We start from the raw sequence: 25,061 nt of genomic DNA, 5'->3' as shown, positions 1-25,061 counted from the left end.
GACTGCAACTCAAGTCACAGCGGGCAATGTACGCCGAATAAAATCTTCGCCCCAAAGTCTAAAGCTGCTTTTTTTTTATTTATTTTAACCAGTTACATTTTTCCAAAAATCGCCCCAACCTTGGATCGCCCAACATCCATCCGGCAAAGTCGGGAGGTAGAGACCACCTGGGCCTGGGGGGCAGCGGCTGCCCGCGGTCAAGCCCAACGATGGAACGGCAGCCAAAGGAGGGAACGCCCCCAACCGGGTGAGGGGGACGAATAGGGGACAGCGACTTGTTGCGCCAGAGCCGCGAGCGGCCACGTCGCACGACCCCCACCCCACCCTCAACCCCCATCACCACCCCGGGAAAGGCGGCGACGCAGGTGGAGACGGCGCGAAGGAAGAAGACGCGGAGACGCCAGCTGGCCTCGTAATGTTTATTATTCATAGCACTGCGCAGCAACATTGGAGTATGACGCGGGCCAGACACACGCCGTGCGACCGCCTTACTACGGTCACAGGCAGCCGGCGGGGATCGTCGCCCTCGCCGGCACGGTCCGCTCGCTTCGCCCACAACACAGGGGGGGGTGGGGGGGTAAGGGGGGTGTATCGATTACAAACGGGGCTCCTCTCTCCTCCCGCTTGTCGTGGTTTTAATTTGTTTCCTTGATCTCACTTTTGTCACGAGCGCGGACGCACCTCTCCCGACTCTCTGTCCCGTCCTCTCTCGGTTCTCGACGACGCAAGAAACGTGACGGCCACCAACGCCCCCCCCCCACACCCTCCACCATCGTCGTCGTCTTCTTCCTCCGAACAGGAACATCCATTCGGCTTTTTTTTTAGTCGAAGTTATTCCTATCCGTCGGCCGTCATGGCGGGGCGGGTGATCGGCAGTGTTGGGACGGCGGGGTGGGGGGGGGGGTGGACGGGGGGAGGGAGGGGGGAGTGACGGACAGCGCAAGCAGCCCAGAGGAGCGCCAAGTCTTGGTCGAGGTGCGGCCACCGCATTCCAGTCGAGCGCCACCGCTAAACCGTCGTCGCTTGGCAGAGGTCGGCAGTTCTCGCGACCCCCACCAACCCTCTTGATTCTGGGATTGCGAGGCGGTGGTATTGGGGGAGGGTGTGGAAGGTTTAGACCACGCAACGGACCCGAGCAAACGTTTGTTGTTGTGTAGAATTTTTATTTTTTGTTACTTGTCGGCTTTTTTTTTTAAGGAGGGGGGGGGGGGGGGCGGTGGGTGCGGCGGGTACGGGGGGGAAAAAAAAAGTAAAAAGGCAAAGCTGTGCTAAGGCGTTGTGGCCAAAAAATGCTGTTGTCGACGGTTACACTTTGCTTCTGTGCGCACGCATCGCTTCGCATTCCATCTCGAGATCAGAAACCCACGGGTGATCGAGTCACAGACGTCTGCGGTTCGTGTGGGGGGCTTGGTGACGAGGGACGGGTTGGGGTGGGTGGGGTGAGCGGATCCGTGAGTCTGCGTGTAGATACGAGGTGGAGGGGGGGGGGAGCAGGACTTGAAGGGACGCACGGATGGGTAGCGCCGCCTCGTTCCCCTTTACCCCTTGCCAGCGGAGCGCGGTCTCAGCAGTGCTTGACCGGCGGCGACGCTGACCGCCGTGGGTGGTTTGGTTGGTTCGAAGGAACAGGGCGAGACTGGAATGGGCCGAACGCCTTCTTACGGGGGGGGGGGGGGGGGGGGGGGTGTCCCTTGGCATCAAGAGATCTCGCTAAAAAAAAAACCTCTTTGCTAATTTGTCTTCTAGTTTTCAGGAGTTGTGTGGAGGGGGGGGCGGCAGATTGTGTGTGTGGGGGGTTGTTTTTTTATGGAAAATAAAACTAAATGTTTGGGTTGGGCCTGGATAATGTCGGTCGATCGCAGTGATTTCTGTTATTTTAATAAACTTGTGTTGTCTTCTCTTGTTAGCATTCACACCTCCAATAAGCAAGGCTGCAGGGTCGGGGCAAGGAAGAGAGAAAGACGAGCGCACGCACGCACACACGCACACACGCACACGCACGCACGCACACACACGCACACACACACGCGCACACACACGCCAGTCGGTTAACCATCCGCTTCCCGCTCCCGCGTCGTCTCACTTCTTAGACAGCAAGGGACTGAACACGCCTCGGTAGCGGCTAGGAGAGCGGAGGGGGGGCGGCTTGTTCACAACACTTGCATCGCGACGCGTCGATTTAGTCAGCGGCCCGACGCACGACTGGCACCGCCGGGCGCCCACAGGTTGCGATTTCGAATCGTGCGAATCGTCGGTGGTGAGAGTGGCGCTTTGGGCCCTGCGTGTGCGTGACTCACCCACAACCCGCCTTATTTAGCCATCGCCTTGATGCCCACAGCGCTCTCCTCATTCATGGCGGACAGCACTGTGACCTGGAGACACGAAGACGACACAGAGAGAGGGGAATCTTAATTTTGGAGCTTTCGTGACTGCAGGAATTATTCTTTGGTTCTTTCGGTAAAGTCACGTATAAAGATAAAATAATAAATTAAATAATAGCATACGACGTTTCGATTGCAACACAAGCAATCATCATCAGGTATAAATGAAATAGCGACATAAAATCTAACCAGAAAACTATAGACAGACATATTAGCAGACAGATATCACCAAGATACATAGAGAGCAACCCAGGTACAGAGAGGGGTGATCGTCTCTGTGGGGTGGCCTTAAATAGACAGAGGGGGGCGGAGGCAGAGAGGGAGGGGTTAGAGAAAAAATTTACATGTCAATGAGTACGAATGAGTTACATGTCAATGAAACGCGTAGTAAAGTACGCAGGCTTAGAGGGAGAAAGAACACACTATATTAAATAACCCAGCAAAGTATCGAAATGTTATGTAAAATGACACAGAGAGTCGGTCAACACACAATTAACGCATAGCCTGGTCGATTACGTATTTCAAAGATTGCTAAGTTAGAATTTAAGTGTGAAAATTCCAAAGAAAGACAAAACATAAAAACACGAGGAACGGAGACACACAGACAGAGCAGAACATAAGAACGACAAAAAACGAGTGTAGACAGAAAAAATTACACTAAATATAGAATATAGAAGAAAGAGAGGAGGAGGAGTCACACGCACGTCCACAGTCGGAGATCCGTCGCTAGAGAGCGCGTCTGTACGCTGGCGCGGGCGTCGGAGAGGCTGGTGACGCGTTTCCCATTTGAATTAAATTGACCTTCTCTCTCCCGCCCCCCCCCCTCTTCACCCAAATCCAACGGCAGCTCTGAACACAGAGTTAACTTTGAGTTTGACGCAAGGGGCGGAGAGGGTTGGCGCTAGGAGTTCGTGTGCCTCGCGATAAACCTGGCCAGCTAAACATCCTGCCGTGGCTGCTAACATGAGCAATAACAATTACATTTATATAGAGTGGTTTTTCATATCGGATCTCAAAGCGCTGTACATGTAACAGGAGCAACACACAACTCGACGTGAAAACAATTATATTCGAAACCATTTACTAAATTAACTAAAAGTGTGATAAGCGATAATGTCGCCCGTTAAGAGGGGAAGAGAAAAAAAACGTGGACTTTAAACTGGGTACGAGCCAAACATCCCAATGCTGAGAAATGACCTGTAGATTTGATTCAATTGGGATTGTGAATTGCAAAATGGGTCCCCCGACTGTTGAAACGTACTCCTGACCCTCCTGAATGAGTCATGAGACTTGGCGAGGTTTTCATGGGTCGACAAGCAAATTAAACCAAAACTTTTAATTTCACCAGGGTAAGGTCCACCCAAACTGCCGCCTGGCTATCGAAAACGATAGCTCAAGGAAAGTGCCTTGTCGTGTGAACATTTATAGCAGCCAAAAATACCCTCAAGGCCACTTGAAGGGATCTCGGAGGTAGCTGTAATATCCGCTTCGGTGGAGATTTACAAAATACAAAGGGCTGCACTCACTGCCCTGAAGTATCCGATAGCGGCAAAATACTCTAAAGCCACGATGTTGATTCTAAATGTGGAGGGAAAGATCGGGAGGACCCGGACTAAAACTCGCGACCACGCAAAGAGAGATACGCAAACGCCAATATACAACCGGCGTCAAGGGTTTGGGATCGAACCCACAACCTCCTGCATACCAGACGAAGGAGTTAATAACATCACGCCACCCCGTGACGTGCCACACGCTTGGCAAAATGCGGCGCACCACGAGGGCAACCCGCGGAATGAGACACCACAGAACTATATCCGAGATTAATTCCAAGTGACCCCACCTAGGCCCACACGATACACCTTCCCCCTGCACGCTCTGCTGCTGGAGAGAACTCCTCAACACACGTTCGTCAACAACACAGAGGCCCTTGAAAGGTAAAAAATATATATTTAACAGGCGACGTTTCAGGCTATGGCCCTTATTTATCGCATAGCACTTTGACTCGGACAGGAAATCAACAGAACCTGCAGAGTAAACGGCCAAAGCTAGCGGATATGAAGGCCAAATTTAAGAAGGCGAGATGTCAAGACGGGACTTTGAAAGGCTCCCACCGTCTCATTAGCAAGGGGCTAAAGCGTTCCCAAGAGCTCGGTAGCTGCACTGCATAAAGTCCCGTCACCCGCAGGGAACGAGCCTCGACCCACGAAGATCTCAAGTCGGGGGGGGAGGGGGAACCAACAACAATTACCCAGCAGGCAAAAAACAGCCAATGTGGCAGCAAAAAGTTAAAGGGGGACCCCCCCCTCCCCTCTCTGGGGAGGCTTTCACGTCGCCAAGTTGGATTCGTGAAACGTTATAATTGGTTTTTTACCCTTCTATCTGGCAACAAAACTGACACCTTTTTTACAAGGAGTCATGTTTGCATAGACCACAATACCTGCAGCCATAATGCAAACAAAAAACATAACTCTGATAATATATGCACTGACCTTGAAGTTGATATTATCAGAGTTATGTTTTTTGTTTGCATTACTGCTGCAGGTATTGTGGTCTATGCAAACATGACTCCTTGTAAAAAAGGTGTCAGTTTTGTTGCCAGATAGAAGGGTAAAAAACCAATTATAATTGTTTTTTTTACTGGCAAATGAGGTTCCAATGGTGTAAATGCGTGAAACGTCTCCGACGCGAACGCATCTCAAGGGTGCTGTACAAATTAGGGGCGGGGGGGGGGGGGACGTGGCGAGGGCCTGGGAGGTGGGGGGGGGGAGATGAGGAAGTCTCTACCCACACACATTGCGAATCGCATTACGACTCCCCCCACTACCCTCGCTCTGTTTGCGCGTCCAGTTTTAACATTTCCGTAACTCGATTTGTCAATTGTGCTGCGATCCGTCTAAAAATTATCTGGCCCCGACAGGCTATGGGTGACGTCCGTTGGCGTGTTTCTTTGCCCGAAACTCTGCAAATCAGGGCGTCTGTCTGTCCGTGCGTCCCGTCGGCGTCCGATGTGTCCGTCTCCGGGGTAGGTCTCCCGTCCGTGTGGTGTGCGTACTTTGTCTCCCGCGGGTCCGTCTCTCGGTTTTTCCTTCCCATTCCGTTCGGAAACCGGAAGAAAAACTGAAAAGTAAAATAACTATCGGCCACGCGGCAGGGCGTGGGTGGCACAGTCGGAGCGGAAGATGGCAACAGCCCTCACGAGGCCTCAAGTGAGAAGTCACGACGAACGCCATCAACGCGGCGACCGAACATCGAATCGATAATCGACCTCCCGGTTGTCTTCAGAGCAGCAACAACAACAACACCACCACCGCAACAAGCCATTTGTACGAGCCACACGAAAGAAAGAAGTCACTAGGCGGGTCAAGTCCTAGCGCGCGCGTCCGGTGCTCTCGCGAGCAACAAGCGAGCGGAGGTCATGCCGGTGCGGCTAAAACGCAGCAAGGTGGCAAGATTTATTTCGATTTAAAGCTTTCGTGACTGCAGGGATTCATCTTCTTGGTTCTTTCGGTAAAGTCACGTAGAATGGAAATAATAAAATCAAACATAATAAAATAATTCTCACGACGTTTCGGCCACAACGCAAGCAGCCGTCCTTCACCTGAGGACGGCTGCTTGCGTTGTGGCCGAAACGTCCTGAAAATTATTTTATTATGTTTGATTTTTATTATTCTATTATTTCCATTCTACGTGACTTTACCGAAAGAACCAAGAAGATGAATCCCTTCACCTGAGGACGGCTGCTTGCGTTGTGGCCAAAACGTCGTGAGAATTATTTGATCATGTTTTATTTTATTATTTTATTATTTCCATTCTACGTGACTTTACCGAAAGAATCAAGAAGATGAATCCCTTCACCTGAGGACGGCTGCTTGCGTTGTGGCCGAAACGTCGTGAGAATTATTTGATCATGTTTTATTTTATTATTTTATTATTTCCATTCTACGTGACTTTACCGAAAGAACCAAGAAGATGAATCCCTTCACCTGAGGACGGCTGCTTGCGTTGTGGCCGAAACGTCGTGAGAATTATTTGATCATGTTTTATTTTATTATTTTATTATTTCCATTCTACGTGACTTTACCAAAGAACCAAGAAGATGAATCCCTTCACCTGAGGACGGCTGCTTGCGTTGTGGCCGAAACGTCGTGAGAATTATTTGATCATGTTTTATTTTATTATTTTATTATTTCCATTCTACGTGACTTTACCGAAAGAACCAAGAAGATGAATCCCTTCACCTGAGGACGGCTGCTTGCGTTGTGGCCGAAACGTCGTGAGAATTATTTGATCATGTTTTATTTTATTATTTTATTATTTCCATTCTACGTGACTTTACCGAAAGAACCAAGAAGATGAATCCCTTCACCTGAGGACGGCTGCTTGCGTTGTGGCCGAAACGTCGTGAGAATTATTTGATCATGTTTTATTTTATTATTTTATTATTTCCATTCTACGTGACTTTACCGAAAGAACCAAGAAGGTGGCAAGAGCGCACGTGGTGCACGGTGACATCTGCCAGGTCGCCTCGGTGCGTCCACCCACAGCGCCTGGTGGGAGGGGGGGGGGGGGTTCTTGCCCCGTCAGCTCCACCGGCGGCATCGAGAGCCTTGCAACGGCTTCACGCGACGGGCCTCAAAAGGGCACCTATTTTGGCACCATCTCGGCTGCCGACCAAGGAGCCCTCCCCACTCACCAGCATCTCCTCCCCGGCCTCGTGCTTCTGCTCGATTTCCTTGCCCAACTCGCCCTCGGGCAGCTTCAGGTCCTCGCGCAGCTCGCCATTGTCCATGAGAAGGGTGAGGTATCCGTCCTGGATGCCAATCAGCTGTGCATGCAAACACAACAACAAGAGATCAACCCCCCCCCCAATGTAACCTCGGCAGACTCTGGGGCAAGTAGCCCCCACGAAGGCCGAACCGCACACGAGGGGGTGGGGAGGTGGGCCAGCACCGTGCCCGGCCGCCTTTGTCTCTCCAGTGGCGATGTCTACACATCGCGCCAGGTACTCATTTGAGGTCAAGTCGACCTAGGGGAGGGCCGAGGACCGGTTAGCGTAATCGTGAACGGGCGTTGGCCGTGAGCGGGAATCGAACTCGGGTCTCCGCCGCTCCCCGCCGCACAATGATCTCCCCCCTTTAACAGGCGGCACTGTTGGCGAGCACCTATTAAGGTACACGGGCGCAACAAGGGCGGTGATGATATTGCCGGAGCAACGCCTGGCCACCCAGCGTCTCTCCCCGGTTTTTACCGCGCTACACCGGGCTAACGCGTGTAGAGCCACGACAGGAGCCGGCGGTGATTTAGAGAGCCCCGGTGGCAGGAGTGGTCATCACCGAGTGGGACAAGAGGGTGAGAGGAGAGGGAGGAGAGAGAGGGAGGAGAGTATAAGGGGGGAGAATGGGAGGATGGCGGAGATGAGGCGAGCTGATGGAAGAGAGCAGGGGAGAAGGGAGATGATGGGAGGGGAAGTGACGGGGTGAGTAGGAGAGAGTAAGAGTGGAGCGTAGGAGAGAGGGAGGTGAGGAGAGTGCGAGCGGGAGGCGATGGCAGAGCAGCAGAGGAGAGGCCGTGCGTAGTTGAGAATCCACGAGAGTACGGACAGCAGAAGAGGGGGGGGGGGGGGGCGGCTGCGTGCCTGGTAGTCGTTGCGCTTGATGTTGGGCACGTCCATGTTGTGGGTGGAGGGGCAGATGTCCTCATACTTCTTGCCGTTGAAGATGTCGATGCCGATCATGTGGACCTGCGTTCGCGCGTGGGGGGGGGGGGGAGCGGAATCGAGAGGCGGTTAGACAGTCGATGTCCTCCCCCCGCACACGCGCCGGGCCGCCCGGCCATGCCATGCGGGTGGTGGAGGGTTTAAAATCGGCATTTGCACCTTGGGCTTTAAAAACAACGGCGCTACTACGCCTTTCTAAATAAAATGAACGGCCGAGCAGCGTCCCGAGATTCAGCGGCGAGCGGGGGGGACGCCGCCCCTGCAACTTGCAGAACGTCTCGAAACGGGAGAAAGGATTAAGGCGGCAGGCGTTAACGTGGCCAACGTCGCCCGTTACAAATTGTACGCGACTCACACGAGGACGACCACCGCCCGCTCGGACCCCCTCAACCGATCCACGGATCCAGTGTATAAAAACTGAACTATTAAAACTATATTTTTGTTTTAACAGGTAAGGCCCCACCCTTCGCTTTGTATAGCTCTTTTCAAAAGCGACCTGGCCACAAATGATAGCTCAACAAAGTGGCTTATCGCGTGGAAAATTTGCATCGGCCAAATATTCAACGTGGAGGGGAAAACCGGAGGACCCGGAGAAAAATTCACGCGACCACGGGGAGAGAGAGGGAGACACGCAAACTCCGAATATACAGTAGGTGTCAGGGTCGCGATCAAACCCACGACCTCCTGCGAAGGAGTTAACACCCCCCCCCCCCCCGTTGCAACCGGCGACGACGGCACGGCCGCCCCCCGCTCACCTTAGCGTGGCCGTGTTTGCCCGTCTTGGAGGTCGACATCTCTACGATCTTGCACGGGCGTCCCTTGAGGACCACGTATCCGTTCTTGCGCAATGCCGAGCACTGCTGGGGGAAGGTGGCCGAGGCGCCGGCGTCGCCGGTGTTGAAGTCGATGTCATGATCCGCCATGCCGTTGCCCAACTGTGCCAGATAAAACAAAGAACATTGTTATTATTACCCGTTTACATAATTGGCTCAAACGCCTCCCCGTGCCCACCGCGGCCCAGAGGTCGCAACCGGGTACCCGATACCCGTACCCTACCCGATACCCGTACCCTACCCGATACCCTACCCGTACCCTACCCGATACCCGTACCCGATACCCGGCTACCCGGCTACCCGTACCCTACCCGATACCCGTACCCTACCCGATACCCGATACCCGGCTACCCGATACCCGATACCCGTACCCTACCCGATACCCGTACCCTACCCGATACCCGTACCCTACCCGATACCCGGCTACCCGTACCCGGCCGGGTACGGGTACCCGTTTGCGACCCTGGCGCGGCCGGGTACGGGTACGGGTAGGCCATAAGTCACTGGTGAGTAACCGTTTGTCACTCATTTCCCAACGTCTTGTCTCTTCTCACAATTCAAGTTCCTAGAATCAACCCACCCGTGCCTGCAACATGGCTTCATCCCAGAGGTCGCAATCGGGTACCCGATACCCGTACCCTACCCGTACCCGGCCGGGTACGGGTAGGGTACGGGTACCCGTTTGCGACCCTGGTGCGGCCGGGTACGGGTAAGGAATCAAAACCCGTTTGCGACCTCTGACGTGGCCCCACCCTCCATCTCCCCGCCCACCGTGAAAACAGACCCCGCTCCTCTTCCATGCAAGCAGCTCCTTCTCTAACACTATTCTAAAGCATAAACTGTTTTTATTTTACGAGGTAAGGCCCCAGTGAGCTGCATAGCTCTTGTTCAGAAGCTGACTTGGCCACAGATGATAACCAAGTGGATTATCATTATGTCGAAAATTATAGCGGCAGCCAAACACTGGAAACGCACGTCGATTCTAAAAATGTGGAATGAAAAACCGGGGGAGGGATAGAGACACGGCAAAATCCAAATATAAAGTAGGCGTCAGGGTCGGGATCGAACCCACGACCTCGTGCGTACCAGGCGAGGGAGTTAACATCTCATAGCCACCGTGATGATGATGAGAGAGAGAGACACGCAAACTCCAAATATACAGCAGCAGCAGGCGTCAGGGTTGGGATCGAACCCACGACCTCGTGCGTACCAGGCGAGGGAGTTAACATCTCATAGCCACCGTGATGATGATGAGAGAGAGAGACACGCAAACTCCAAATATACAGCAGCAGCAGGCGTCAGGGTTGGGAGCGAACCCACGACCTCCTGCATAGCGGGCGAGGGAGTTAACATCTCATAGCCACCGTGATGATGATGAGAGAGAGAGACACGCAAACTCCAAATATACAGCAGCAGCAGGCGTCAGGGTTGGGATCGAACCCACGACCTCGTGCGTACCAGGCGAGGGAGTTAACATCTCATAGCCACCGTGATGATGATGAGAGAGAGAGACACGCAAACTCCAAATATACAGCAGCAGCAGGCGTCAGGGTTGGGATCGAACCCACGACCTCGTGCGTACCAGGCGAGGGAGTTAACATCTCATAGCCACCGTGATGATGATGAGAGAGAGAGACACGCAAACTCTAAATATACAGCAGCAGCAGGCGTCAGGGTTGGGATCGAACCCACTACCTCGTGCGTACCAGGCGAGGTAGTTAACATCTCATAGCCACCGTGATGCCCCCCTTCTCTCCTTCCTCCGCTCTCATTTTCACCTCCCTCTCATCAGCCCCAACATCTTGACCCGTGGTCATTCCCCACTCCCGCTCCTTCCTGCTGCTCATCCCGAGCCGTGCCCCCCCCCCCTGACCCTCTTTCTCTGGGGGGGGCTTCTGTCCCGGCAGTGTACCGCTCCCTTTCCCGTTCTCCCCTTCTTCCACGGTGTGCCATGGGGTACAAAGGTACTACAGTAGTAATAACAAGACAACTTTCGATGTAAAGCTTTCGTGACTGCAGGGATTCATCTTCTTGGTTCTTTCGGTAAAGTCACATAGAATGGAAATAATAAATTAATAAAAATAAAACATAATAAAATAATTCTCACGACGTTTCGGCCACAACGCAAGCAGCCGTCCTCAGGTGGAGAATAGGTCTGTCGAGAAGACAGAGTCTGACTGTCTTCTGCGTTGTGGCCGAAACGTCGTGAGAATTATTTTATCATGTTTAATTTTTATTATTTTATTATTTCAATTCTACATGACTTTACCGAAAGAACCAAGAACAAGACAACTATCTGTGACACGCGCGACATTACCTCAAAGACGAGGCGCGCGCGCGCGCACGCGCGGCGGATCCACTCCCCACCCCCACCCTGGCCGGCGAAGGCGAGACTAGCCGGGACCGGTGCGCGTCGCATCCAACACGTGCGGAGTGCCAAGCGTCGCCGCCACGCACAACCGCTCTCCGCCAAGCGCCAGTAAGAATAATCAGAACCGGCGACGTATCATCGCAGCTACTGCCAAGCAAGCGTTGAACTCCTTTAGCACCCTTACGTAGCCAACTGTGGATAATCGGAGGTGCGGGGAAGAACTAAAAAAAAACACAAAAAAGTGTTCTGAAGAAATTAGCTTTCAATTGCAATTAACTCCATCACTAACCTTATGATAGGTTAGTGATATGGTTACCGCTTCTGGTAATCCTATCACTAACCTAATGATAGGTTAGTGAAATGGATACTGCTTCTGGTAATCCTATTACTAACCTAATGATAGGTTAGTGATATGGTTACCGCTTCTGGTAATCCTATCACCAACCTAATGATAGGTTAGTGATATGGTTACCCATTCCTAGTAAGCCACGTTGGTTCACACCAAGCCCCCCCCCCCATCCCCCCACCTTTCCGACAAATGCCCAAACAAAATGAAGGCTAAATCTTGACTTAAAGCTTTCGTGACTGCAGGAATTCATATTCTTTGGGTCTTTGAGTAATGTCACGGTTCAAAGGAAATAACAAAAACCTACGACGTTCCTATCGCAACACAAGAGGTCGTCATCATCGCTTGTGCTGCGATCGAAACGTCGTAGTTTATTTTCTTTGAACCAATCTCCGTGACTTTACCGAAAGACCCAAAGAATATTCAAATGAAGGCTACCCCCCTTATTGTCCGGGCCTCCCAGCTTGTTCACTCATTAAAATGCAAATTGACAAAATCCCTTGTACATTTCTTTCAGTTTTCATCTCAACGGGCTTTCTCAGCGCGGGTTTACGAAATCCCTGCAACGGACCGTCTTCACGCGACAACCTCGCGCGCGACCACGCTCCGGTTCCGTTTGCCGGCAGGTGGCAATTTCGCGTGCCTACGACAGGGCCCTGGTTAAAAAGGGCTCAATGAGTTAATTGGGTCATCCGCGAGGCTGGCCTGGGGGGGGGAGGTGACGCAAGGGAATTGTGGCAACAAGCGGCTGTATTTATGTTTTATCACGCATCGTTCGTGCGGTATCGGGTGTCTTGAAACTTTACCAAGACGCTACCCTCCTCCCAAAATATTTCGCCCGGCTCTATCACAGGGAAAGGAGAGAGACCGACTCTCCTAAAGTCTCAACGGGTCTCTCGATTGGTAATGAGGGGTCACAGCGTCTTACGTACCCGGGAGGGTGACACGTGGCCCAGCTGGGGGGGGGGGGGGGGCGCAGAGGCTCACGGTTCAAATCCAAAGCCTGCTTATTTATGTAATTTTAAAGTGCATAGCTCCAGTGGCGCTCTAATATCATACACGTATGTATGTTTGGTGAACTTCTTTCGCACAGTACATAGCCAACCGTGCTAAATCGGAGGTGCGGGGGGAAGGACGACAATATAACACAAAGAGCGGTTCTAAAGAAACGAGTTTTCAATCTAGATTATTTAAAAGTACAAGGCTCCAGTGGCTTCCTAATATCAGAAAGGAAGAGCGTTCCAGACGGCCGAGACAAGGGATCCCGTGACATCGTCCGCAAGATCGTGCCGTCGTGCGCCGGGCGCGACGTCGCCGAATTTGCCAAACTTGAGAATCAAAGAAAAAATTTACCCCGAGATTGACTCTGACCCTTCGTAACACAAACACGGCGGTGATTGTCGCCCCCCCGCCCCCCCACGGCTGGCAGACGAATGCCAGTTTGCAGTCACCTTGTGCCCACAGAGACAGCTACCACTGTGGAGGGGTGGGTTGGCGCCATTTCAAAACGTGCCGCGGCGAAGGAGGTGCGGATGCGGGGCGCTCTCCGAGACGCCCCGGCGGCGGGCGGCGTACACAGGAGGGCGCTACAACATCAGCAACAAATCCTCGTCGTTACCCCCCTTCACAGACCTCCGCCACCCTCCCCAGACTAAATCTACCCCATGACCTCCACCTAAAGCGAAACCTACTCTTGTACCCAGCACAGCAAATACCACAACTCCCCCCCCCCCCCAAACTCTCTATGACCCCCCAAGATGAACCCTGCTCATGTCCCCCCTCCCACTCCAAGACTAAATCTACCCCCGGGTCCCAACCCCCGTGGGGGGGGGTCAAAAGTGCCATGTGGCCACGCCTGGGGTCTGGCATGGCGTGTGGGTGGGGGTCGTTTCGCCGCTCACGCTCGCCACTTCGTTAACCCCTCTCAAGCATTTGTGTTTGCTCAGCCGATTGACTCCGCCAAGAAGTGGTGGGGGGTGGTGGGGGGAGTACGAGGCAGGAGTCTGCGTCGCTGGCACCGGCTTGGGGCCACGTGGATGGCGCCGGGCCAAGCCTGCGGGACTCTTGCGGAGTCCGGGAGGGCCGCCATCCTCGCCGCCCTCCTCCCGCCGAACACCCACCCGCCATCGGTGTCGTCATCGCTATCATCGTCATTATCATTCGCTAAAACCGCAGCAGCAGCACCACCACCAAACGGACAAATATGCCCCCCATATAGCCTTAACACACTGTTGGGGAAAGTGCTGTCAGCGAGTGGCGCCTACGAAGGCCGGCACATCACACGAGCGGGTGGGTGGCCAGCACCACGCCCGGCCGCCTTTGTCTCCCGAGTGGCGATGTTTACTACACACCGCTACACCACGTACTCATTTGAGGCTGGCTGAGTCGACCTAGCACCACCCCCTGGATAGCCTTAACAGACTGTTGGGGCAAGTGCTGTTAGCGAGCAGCAGCACCACCAATTAAGGCCGGCACCACCGGCACCACCACCACGACACACTCGCATCACTCTGCCGTAGCACGAGCGGACATCAGCAGCAACAATGCCACCAGCAATAGCAAACCACAATACTGCCACTACGAATTCAAAGCATTGGCGATGTTACTTGCGGCAGTGCGAGCAACAGCACCGCCACTAGCAGTGGCAGCGCGTCGGCACTAGCAGCAACAACAGAAGTAGCAGCGGCGACCGTACAACTAGCGGCGCCAGCAACAGCTTCAGCAACAATGCTCGCAGCACAAGCGGCAAGTATTAGCGCCTGCATCAGCAACACACCGCCAGCAGCAGCAACATTCACAGCCACCTCCACCACCACAAGCAACAGTGCCAACAGCCGCACACTTTCATCACCGCCAAGGCTATCAGTAGCATCACCAAGATAGTCAAAAGCAGCAGCGTTAGCATCGCTTACATCAACAACACTAACATCACCAGCGGTCCAACGAGCTGCACTTTCATTATAAACAGCCAGTATTTCCATCTGCAGCAGCACAATAAGTAGCGATACAATAAGCAGCAGAGTTAACATCATCATCGGCAAGACTATCAACCACCAGCAGTACGATAAATAGCAGTTCCATAAGCGGCAGCACAACTATCATCAGCAGTAGAATCATCAGCAGTAGCAGCAGCAGTTCCATTATCAAGCAAAAGCACCATCACGATTAACAGCGCCCGTCAGCAGCACGAGCATCATCACCACCAGCGGCACAATAAGCCTCACTCCCGTAATAAGCAGCAGTAGCAGCATTACCATCAGCACAAACAGCAACCACTACCAGCAACAGCAGCAGCAGCACCAAGCGCAGACAGCAAACACCACCTCCACGAACACACCGCTACCACGCCCAGCGGCCAAGCCACGTGGTGTGCCCTGCCTCTCCGTCAGCCCCCCCCCTTACTCCCTCTCTACCCCCACCAAAGACAAAGGTCCCCCCGTGTAGCCTTAACAGTCTGTTGGGGCAAGTGCTGTTTGCGAGCACCTATGAAGGCCGGAAACGGGACACGCCGGGGTGGGTGGCCAGCGCCACGCCCCGGCCGCCTCTCCCCCAGCGGCGACGTTTTAACACACGGCGCCAGCAACTCATTTGAAGCCGAGTCGACCTAGGGGAGGCTCAGGACCGGTTCAGATAATCGTCACCGAGGTTGGCCGCCGCGAGCTGGAATCGAACTGTTGTCGCCGGGTTCGTAACGCAGCGCGCTGTTACACCACCGCTCCCCAAAACACGACACTACCCCCCCCACAACCACCACACCAGTGCGACCCATCAACCATGGTTTGCAAGAAGGGGGGGGGGTGAAAGTCACGATAATATTAATAGCAGCGGCGGCGCTGCTTGGTGGTGACCGGCAGCAAGCGGCAGTCGAGAGCGAGAGACCCTCGCCAGGATTTTTACTGCATCATCATCATCGTCGTGGTCTGCGGGGCGAGGCACGCGGGCGGGCGGGCACTGGGACTGCACCACAATTTAACGCTGCGTCTTTGTCGTCCGTCCTCAGGTTGCCGTGTTTGTCTGGCGCTCTCATTAATTATCAGAGGTTTTATCTTCCCCCCCCTTATCTCGCACCCCACCCCCGCACCACCCACCACATCCCCCCAGCACCTTCGCCCAGAGGTCGCAACCGGGTACCCAATACCCGACCCGATACCCGTGAGTCACTGGTGAGTAACTGTTTGTCACTCATTTCGGGTAGGGTACGGGTAGGGAACGGGTACCCGTACCCATTTTGCGACCCTGGTGCGGCCGGGTACGGGTACGGGTAAGGAATCGAAACCCGTTTGCGACCTCTGCCTCTGCCACCACGCCCCACCTAGCCACCTCGTCTTTAACAAAGCCTTGTCTTGTACCTTTATTGCCAAGTACATTGTGAATGTTTTTTGTTTTTGGCCTAACGCACACCCTCTATCTTCTCCAGGTCTTCGTTCTCCGATGCCTAACGTCTATCTTACTCCCGGACCGGACCAACAACAAAAAACGTCTTGAACCCAGGTGTACTACGGTCACTTTCCTGTCTCCCCTCTCCCTTCTAATCCAAGGGTCTAAACGCCAGAGCTGAGTTTTTTCTACGTCACCGTCTGACCTTCACGTCGCCTCTCTTACTCCCAAAGCTCCGCCCGACTCGCTCTACAACTACAGAGCTGTGTTTTTTATTTTACCAGGTAAGGGCCTCACTGACTTGGCCACAAACGATAGCTCAACAAAGTGGCTTATCGCGTGGAAATTTGTAGCATCAAAATACTCTAAATGCACGTTGATTCGAAATGTGGAGGGGAAAAACGGAGGACCCGGAGAAAAATCCACGCGACCATGGGGGAGACACGCAAACTCCAAATATACAGCAGCAGGCGTCAGGGTCGGGATAGAACCCACAACCTCCTGTAGACCAGGCGAGGTAGTTAACATCTCCTAGCCACCGTGATGATGAGAGAGAGACACGCAAACTCCAAATATACAGCAGGCGTCAGAGTCGGGATAGAACCCACGACCTTCTGGATAGCAGGCGAGGTAGTTAACGTCTCACCACCATGGTGCCCTTCTTCCCAGCTTCCACGATCGCGGCGGCTTTCCAAATGCGTCTCCGATCAATCTGACAATTTCATGAATTCTGACAATTTCATTAATTCCCAAACCCCATGCAGTCTCCCCCTCCTCAGTTTGTCAATTCTACAACTTCAGCCCCTCCCTCTTGAGCTAACCGCAGTTCCGGCGTTAACGTTTCTATATCACCGCTCTACATTCACTTTCAGTGGTCCCCCCCCCCCCCCCCCCCGTAGCGCCCACTCATCTTCATTCACTGCCCACATGTTATTTAATCGTAACTCGTTCAAACCTCGCTCCAGCGTGCCTTTCAACCTCTTAACAACTCCGCATGATTGCGTGACCCAACCCAACACTGTGCATAAATTTAGAATCGTATTATTGGCCGCAAAAAGTCTGCGCGGTCAAGCTTCCGACAACTCCCGTTTCTCCGTTTCCTCATCTTTCCCGCGTCTCACGTCCGGCCGCGATCATCGCTCCTTCCCAAGCTTCTCTGCTCTTTATCAAGCGACAGCATTCCTCCCCCCCACCACCCCGGGGGGGGGGGGTGAGGTCTCACCTCTCATACATCTCCAGGTCTCTCTTGACCCCCCCCCACACAAGCCTGCAAGGCAGCGCAGAAAATGTCCGAGAGAGACGAAGCTCCTCCCGGCAAAAATAAAAACGACTAAAACGAACTAACTTGGTCCGACAGCCCAAACACAATAAACCCTACCGACGAGGCTTTTCCAGGCAAACAAGTTAGTTATTACCGCCAGTTACCATTACCACCCAACGTGCATCGGATGGGCACCGTCATCGTTTCAAGCTTGTTTTGTTTAAACCAAGCAAGAGCTCAAGAGACCAGGTGATGAGTCTCATTTGCAAGAGTGACGCGGGCATGCTGGCGTGTCTGCATGAGCATCCCCTTGCCTGGGAAAACCATTCCAATAGTTGTTTTTTGTTACCTGGAAGCTCATGAGCAAATCGCCCGCAAGGCACCCTGATCTCGCCTAAGCTCGCAAGCCAAGCAGGTATTTAAGCCTGGACAATGTTTGGGTGGGGGGGGGGGTGACCACCCTGCATAGGCTGCTGCACGTCACCAGAGGGGTAAGTGCGGCAACGGCCAGCATCGTACTGTATTTATACGCTGCGCGTCTATGCTCCCCACCATCAAGCCGCACTGACCGGCAGTGACTTCGAGGCGCTGGGCTGGGGCCCAGGGCTAATTGACACAAGTTGCTGTCACCCAAGGGACGGACCGGCGTGAAGGTAAACCTTCTCGACCTGCGCCCTCCGCCACCCACGCGGCGTACGAGAAGTCTCTCAACCCGGCAGTGGATGACAAAGCGCTGCACATGCTGTTATTTTTAAATCCTTTATATTAAGTTTGCTTGCGTGCTTGCTTGCTTGCTTACGACCGTGCAAACATTTCGGTCGTTTTTTAACCCACTTCCCGTGATCCAATCGAGCTGACATTTTGCACACAGACTCGTTGTGCGAGACAATTAATGTTCGTGTAAATTTTTTTCAAAAATTTTACACTGTTTAGGGAAAACAAATTAAATATTTAATTACCAATTGTTTAATACTGGCACACAATCATCTGACCCATAGGTGGCAGCCATCTCAAGCCAGAGGACGAGAGGACTCTAGCCGCCACGCATATAAAGGATTTAGAGTGAAAAACTTTGTTTTTACGGGTTATACTTATTTTTATATTACTCTCGTTTGCCCGGGAAAGCCTCACCGAGTCTAAGGACTCTCTTTCCACGGAGGGCACTGCGCCCAGGTTTTTCCGCAGCGGGAGGCGATGATCGCAATTTAAAGTGTATTATTCAAGTTCAGCAAATTTCATCCACGTTATCAAATTTGGCAAATTGTACAATGCAGCATGCACAATGTCCGGATGGAGCGTGGGTCCCCCACCGCCACGGAAGCGTGGAGGAATCTTCCACGACCACTCTCGCCCGCTCAGAAACCCGAGTGCACCGTCGCGTTCGACGAGAGACTGAGCTACGCATTGACTTTGGGATTCATCTAAAACCCTCCGTGGTGGTGGTGGTGGCGGCAGGGTAGGGTAGGCGGAGATGCCGGGATGGGTGTGGTTGGGCAAAGGCGTTGCCCTCTTCTAGTCTGGCCGGGGTTCGTGTCAGGAGAGACACGCGTTGTGTTTCCAATGAGGCTTTCTTGTTGCTAGAACCTACATGTATATGTACAGCCGCTCCATCATCCATACAGCAAACACACACTACCTATCCTTAGTTCATACAGCACACACACACACTACCTATCCCTAGTTCATACAGCACACACACACTACCTATCCCTAGTTCATACAGCACACACACACTACCTATCCCTAGTTCATACAGCACACACACACACACTACCTACCCCTAGTTCATATCACACACACACACTACCTATCCCTAGTTCATACAGCACACACACACAACCAACCGCTAGTTCACACAGCGCACACACACACACTACCTACCCCTAGTTCACACAGCACACACACACTACCTACCCCTAGTTCATACAGCACACACACACACTACCTACCCCTAGTTCCTACAGCACACACACACCACCTACCCCTAGTTCATACAGCACACACACACACTACCTATCCCTAGTTCATACAGCACACACACACACTACCTATCCCTAGTTCATACAGCACACACACACTACCTACCCCTAGTTCATACAGCACACACACACACACTACCTACCCCTAGTTCACACAGCACACACACACACTACCTACCCCTAGTTCATACAGCACACACACACACTACCCCTAGTTCATACAGCACACACACACACTACCTACCCCTAGTTCATACAGCACACACACACACTACCTATCCCTAGTTCATACAGCACACACACACTACCTATCCCTAGTTCATACAGCACACACACACTACCTACCCCTAGTTCATACAGCACACACACACACCACCTACCCCTAGTTCATACAGCACACACACACTACCTACCCCTAGTTCATACAGCACACACACACTACCTACCCCTAGTTCATACAGCACACACACACCACCTATCCCTAGTTCATACAGCACACACACACCACCTATCCCTAGTTCATACAGCACACACACACACACACTACCTATCCCTAGTTCATACAGCACACATACAAACTCCAGCTCCCTCCACTACTGCGCCCTCACAAAGTGGTGCTAATTTTACCTAACCCCAGAGAGTTAATTTGTCGTATTGTATGTTTGGAAACATATATGTTACCCATACATACACACGTGTACATATATGTATTAAACACGTGCGCATGGGCATTGGGTCAGTTATGGCCAAATCAAGTACATTACCATTTCATAAAATAAAAAACGGTGATCGCGTAATTTGATTGCCGTTAACAATCTGTCGACTTGTTTCTGTCAATAGCTGTCCCAACATGTTACCATCGAGTCAGTTATATCAATAACATATCGGAAGAGGGACTTCCATAAGCCATGCGGGTTGTAGGGGGTTGATTTGACCATACTTCACCACGCTGGAAGGTGCGGGATGGTAAAAGTAGGTGCGGGGAGGCACAGTTATGGCAATTTCTAAATACAAAACTAATTTAACAAAGAACGAATTACCCCACACAACCACCCAAAATCAGTCATAATTCACCATCACCAAATTTAGAAGTCCTTAATCCTGATATTTTTTTTAAATTCTTAATAAACGCATGCCAATACGGACCAAAATGGCAAAAACGTGGTCGAACCACTGCCATGTCCGAATACGGGCGTAGGGAACGGAGCCTCAGTTGAGCTGGTGAATTGACAAATGACTGAATTATTGTTTCAATGCAGCTAGGATGCGTTGAGGATGAATCCTATTTACTCGTTTAAACGCGGAGTCATTTATCCCCTGCTTGTGATTGATTGGAAATTCGATGACAGGGAAGGGATTAGTGGCAAAGCGATAAAGGCCACGCCTATGACTTTGCCGATTTTACCACCATGCACACGCCAAAGTTGTCATAGCCGGACTGTGCTACCTTGTGGTCAGCAGAGAGCAATGAAATGTCTGTTGTTTTACTGCACTTCTATGGTCCCCGCGTCATTGCTGCCCACCCTTCACCGACCCGCACACGATTCAGAACGCAGTGCGGTACACCACTGGGCCATTCTAAGCCCACTGCTGGATGAGGGCATCCCCACACTAAGTCGTTTACGGATTTTAACAGCACCTCACCACCATGGCCATTGCAGGTTTGTAAAGCGGAGAGTGGTAAACGCAGGACTGCATCTTGTTATTATAGGGGTGCCCCAGTGGCAAGATGTTAACTCTCTCGCCGGGTATACAGGAGGTCCGGGGGTTCAATTCCGACCCTGACGCCTGTATCTTTGGGGTTTGCATGGTCACGTTGATTTTTCTCAGTCTCATCCGGTTCCTTTCACATTTCGAATGAACATGTGTTGAGAGAATTTTGTTGCTATACATTTCCACATAAGCCACGTCATTGAGCTCTCATTCGTGGCCAGGTTGCTTATGAGAAAGAGAATATAGCTTAGTGGGCCTTAGCTGGTAAAATACAAAACATGTTTAGTGTTGGTTTATTATGCTTGTCGACCTAAGAAAATCTCGCCGCGTCTCACGACTCATTCAGGAAGGTAGGGACAAGTTATAACAGTCGGGGATGATGTTGCAATTCACAATCTCAATTGAATCAAATCTAGATTGGGATGTTTGGCTCATACAAAGTTTAAGTTGTTGTTTTTCTTCGTCCCCCTAACAGGTGACGTTATCACTTATTACACTTTTAGTTAATTTAGTGAATGGATCATAATATAACGATGCTCATGCAGAGTGTGCGCTGCTGCTGTGACCTGCACAGCGCTTTGAGATCCGATATGAAAAGCCGCGATATAAATGTCATTATTATTATTATTGATCATGTTAGCAGCCATGGCAGGGAATCAAACGCAAGTGCAGAGCTGGCCACGTTAATAGCGAGGCACACTAACCCACTGCAGCATTCTCTCCACCCCTTGCGTAAAACTCCAAGTTAACTCTGGGTTTTAGAGCTGGAATTGGATTTGGGTGAAGAGGGGGGCGGGGGAGGAGGGCAATTTAATTCAAATGGGAAATGCATCACCAGCCTCTCTGCAATCCTGCTTCTGACCTGAGCAGGGGTGATTCACCGCATGAAAATAAAATATATATTTTTTAAATGTGTTATTTTAAACAAGAGAGTCAGCAGACGTCCCCGCCTCGCCTGACACCACCCAAATATTCCACGATACCCCACCACCAGAAACGTTTTAACTATTAAAAAAGGGCGCTGATAAAAACATTACATTTTTCAGACATTGCACGCACGTGTTCAAATTGACTTTTACAAGGTAACAGGATAATTAGTCAAACATTATCCTCGAGCGATTGATTTTTTCTCGTGAAATGGTGGCGAGATTTTTTTCTCTCTCAATTTATAAAATTACTCGGCAAACTGAAGATAATTGAAAGAGGCAGTGTTGTTAATGACTGCCGAAATCTGCTAGCACTATAATTATTGAGCGTGTCAAATGCTGCAATTATTTAAACGAATACAAAGGACATTGGTTATATGCTGGCAATGGGCGACTATTAGGGTACAAGTCCATCGCATTTACAGACTGCAGGGGTTATCTGACCGAACTTCGTGCCGGTAAATGAAGATTCACTAAGACATTGGACTAACGTAGATGAAGGAACAACGTGAATTCCGGTACATGGCCCTTAACCCCAGCGTTTTAAGAGTTTTAAACAGTCTTAGGTGGCTGTTAAGCTAAGACGATGCATTCACGAATGTTCACCACCCCCACTTAACCCCTACACCAAGACTTGCTCAAGACTGCAACGGGTGGTGTTGGAGGCGAGAAATTCGCCAATTACAAATAGAGTATGTTAAATAGGCACTTAGTTGGTATAATATATCAGCTTCAGCCACACTAGCCACCAACGATATTATTCAAGCAGACTGCTGCAATTATCCCGATGTCATCTTTAAGCCACTATTATAAGAGTACATCAAGGATCTGGTGGTTACGACATCAAACGGCGTGGCCGGAAAATCCATATTTGATGTTAAATATAAACACGCATTGTTTAATGGACTTACCAAAGGCAAAAACCCCCCGTACAGCCTTAACAGACTGTTGTGGCAAGTGCTGTTCGCGAGGACCTATGAAGGCCGGCACGACACACGAGGGGGTGGGTTGCCAGCACCACGCCCGGCCGCCTTTGTCCCCCTAGTGGCGATGTTTACACACCGCACTCCATGCTCATTTGAGGCCGAGTCGACCGAGGTGAGGCCCGGGACCGGTTCAGAGAATACTCACTGGTGTGCATGTTGATGCTAATAAACTTAGCAGCAAGATGCACACGCGCACTGTGTTAAACGATTGGAATCTACAAATAGTATCAATTGCCATGTTGAAATCATCAATTATCGTTTTCATTCCAATGTAAGCCTTGTAAGTGGCACGGTTAAGCATGCAGGCCAAATTCGCCAAAACTGAATGTTAATATTATACGCATTGAATCGTAGTACCAACATACTACAGAACTCCAGCTAGCTTACCTATTACTCGTGTACAATTATAATCACAATTGTGGTTAATAGACTATAACCATTACGATTTAAACGCTCTTCAAACGCATGGTCGAGACGAGCCAATAGGCGGGCAAGTCAGCATTTTTTTTTGACAATCATTATTTAATAAAGCTAAGTGGCACACACACCAAAACTCGCAAAAATGTAACCCTATGCACACAAATATATCTTTACAATTTCCGTGGTTACATCTTTATAAGCTGTATATATACATTTTTTTAAAAACTGGATATTAAAGTTAGCTCAGGCCTCCTCCCACGAAGCATGGTCAGGGCATGCGGTCACAAATCGTCTTACTTCACCAATGCTGTTAATTAATGTACGCACTTGATCACGTCGAACACGTGTATTTATGGTTAGTCGAATCGACAGGAGGCCAATTGTAAAGTTAGTATTACCGCGTGGGCCGCTAATTTTATTTTTTTAATTGTTTAAACTTTGAGGCCTAGTCCGAGCCCAGGCGCTCAAGCGCCCACATCACGATCTCTCCTCTCTTAAAACAAGACCTGCGCACGATTAATCAGATAACAAATTATACATCACGTCAAGTGCACTTTACCTTAACAAATTCAAACACAGGCCCGCAACGCACGCGTTAAGCACTTCAACAAAAACCCACAATTTATACACAATAAGCGCCGTTTAGCGGCATCGCCCATAGCGGCGAGACCTCCTTTCCAGGCACTTTAACCGCCACGACAACCTCTCTCTTTGTAAATTACCGGCGTCAATTTTTTTTACTTAGATTCAATTAAACATTTAAGCCGCAATTCACACCAAAGCACAGAGCCTGCGCTAGGCCGCAATGGACGTGTACGGTGGGTGGGGTAAGAAGCCTGTCCCGACGCTAAAACTCTCGCGTATATCTCATCCGCGCGGCTTCGCTCGCCTCGTCGGGCACACCGATCGGGGTCCCCTCGCCCGGCCCGGGACCCCGCGAGCGAGCGAGGGGAGACCGCTCGAGTCACCCCAAAATCTCGGGGCCTGGGACGCACCGCCACTCACATGTGCCACTCCGACTCCGGGCGACGACGAGGAGGCCGCAGTGCGCATGCGCGGGGGGCCTTGCGGCCTGCGTCTCTCGGGTGGGGGGGGCGTGGCTTCAGGGTTTGGTAGGCGTGGCTTAAAATTAGTGTAGGCGTGGCCATGCGATGAACTCTAGATTTGAATACTCTTAGTTCTATTTTTCGATTTAAAGCTTTCGTGACTGCAGGGATTCATCTTCTTGGTTCTTTCGGTAAAGTCACGTAGAAGGGAAGTAATAAAATAATAAAAATAAAACATAATAAAATAAAATAATTATCACGACGTTTCGGCCACAACGCAAGCAGCCGTCCTCAGTTCTTTCGGTAAAAGTCACGTAGGTGAAAAAATTAAATTAAAATTAATAAAAATAAAAACTATAAAATCACGACGTTTCGGAGGCAACACGAGCTTCCGTGTTCAGGTGAAACTGTCACAGCAAAAAATCTGTATCAAGCTGAGGTGTGGACTCGAGTCATGTGACTTGGACTCGAGTCAGACTCGAGTCATGAATTTGATGACTTCAGACTCGACTTGGACTTGCATAACAATGACTTTGTCCCACCTCTGGTATCAAGTGATACAGAATCTAGATTTGAAGCTTTCGTGACTGCAAGGATTCATATTATTAGGTTTTTTCGGTAAAGTCACGTATGTAAAAAAATTAAAATTAATAAAAGTAAAATAAAAATTAAATAAAAATCACGACGTTTCGTAAGCAACATGCGA

General features: G+C 51.1%; 1 protein-coding gene across 2 annotated transcripts; it reads right to left on the bottom strand.

Annotated features, from left to right (window-relative positions):
- Nucleotides 1-404: 404 nt before the first annotated feature.
- EIF5A (eukaryotic translation initiation factor 5A) lies at nt 405-24,433 on the bottom strand. 2 transcript variants are annotated; one of them, XM_061568100.1, is made up of 6 exons: nt 24,315-24,433; nt 8,853-9,032; nt 8,017-8,121; nt 7,075-7,206; nt 2,298-2,372; nt 405-1,931 (listed from the first exon to the last, which is right to left on the bottom strand). In XM_061568100.1, the coding sequence occupies exons 1-5, from the start codon at nt 24,360-24,362 to the stop codon at nt 2,310-2,312; spliced, it is 528 nt and encodes a 175-aa protein (XP_061424084.1). In that variant the 5' UTR covers nt 24,363-24,433; the 3' UTR covers nt 405-1,931; nt 2,298-2,309. The 2 variants fall into 2 exon arrangements, with proteins under 2 accessions (XP_061424084.1, XP_061424085.1); XM_061568101.1 differs by having other exon boundaries at nt 24,305-24,379.
- Nucleotides 24,434-25,061: the final 628 nt, after the last annotated feature.

The sequence above is a fragment of the Lethenteron reissneri genome, chromosome 40, assembly GCF_015708825.2.
Source record: "Lethenteron reissneri isolate LAM-NWPU_2019-01 chromosome 40, ASM1570882v1, whole genome shotgun sequence".
NCBI lineage: Eukaryota > Metazoa > Chordata > Hyperoartia > Petromyzontiformes > Petromyzontidae > Lethenteron > Lethenteron reissneri.
This window is presented reverse-complemented; position numbering and strand designations above follow the sequence as displayed.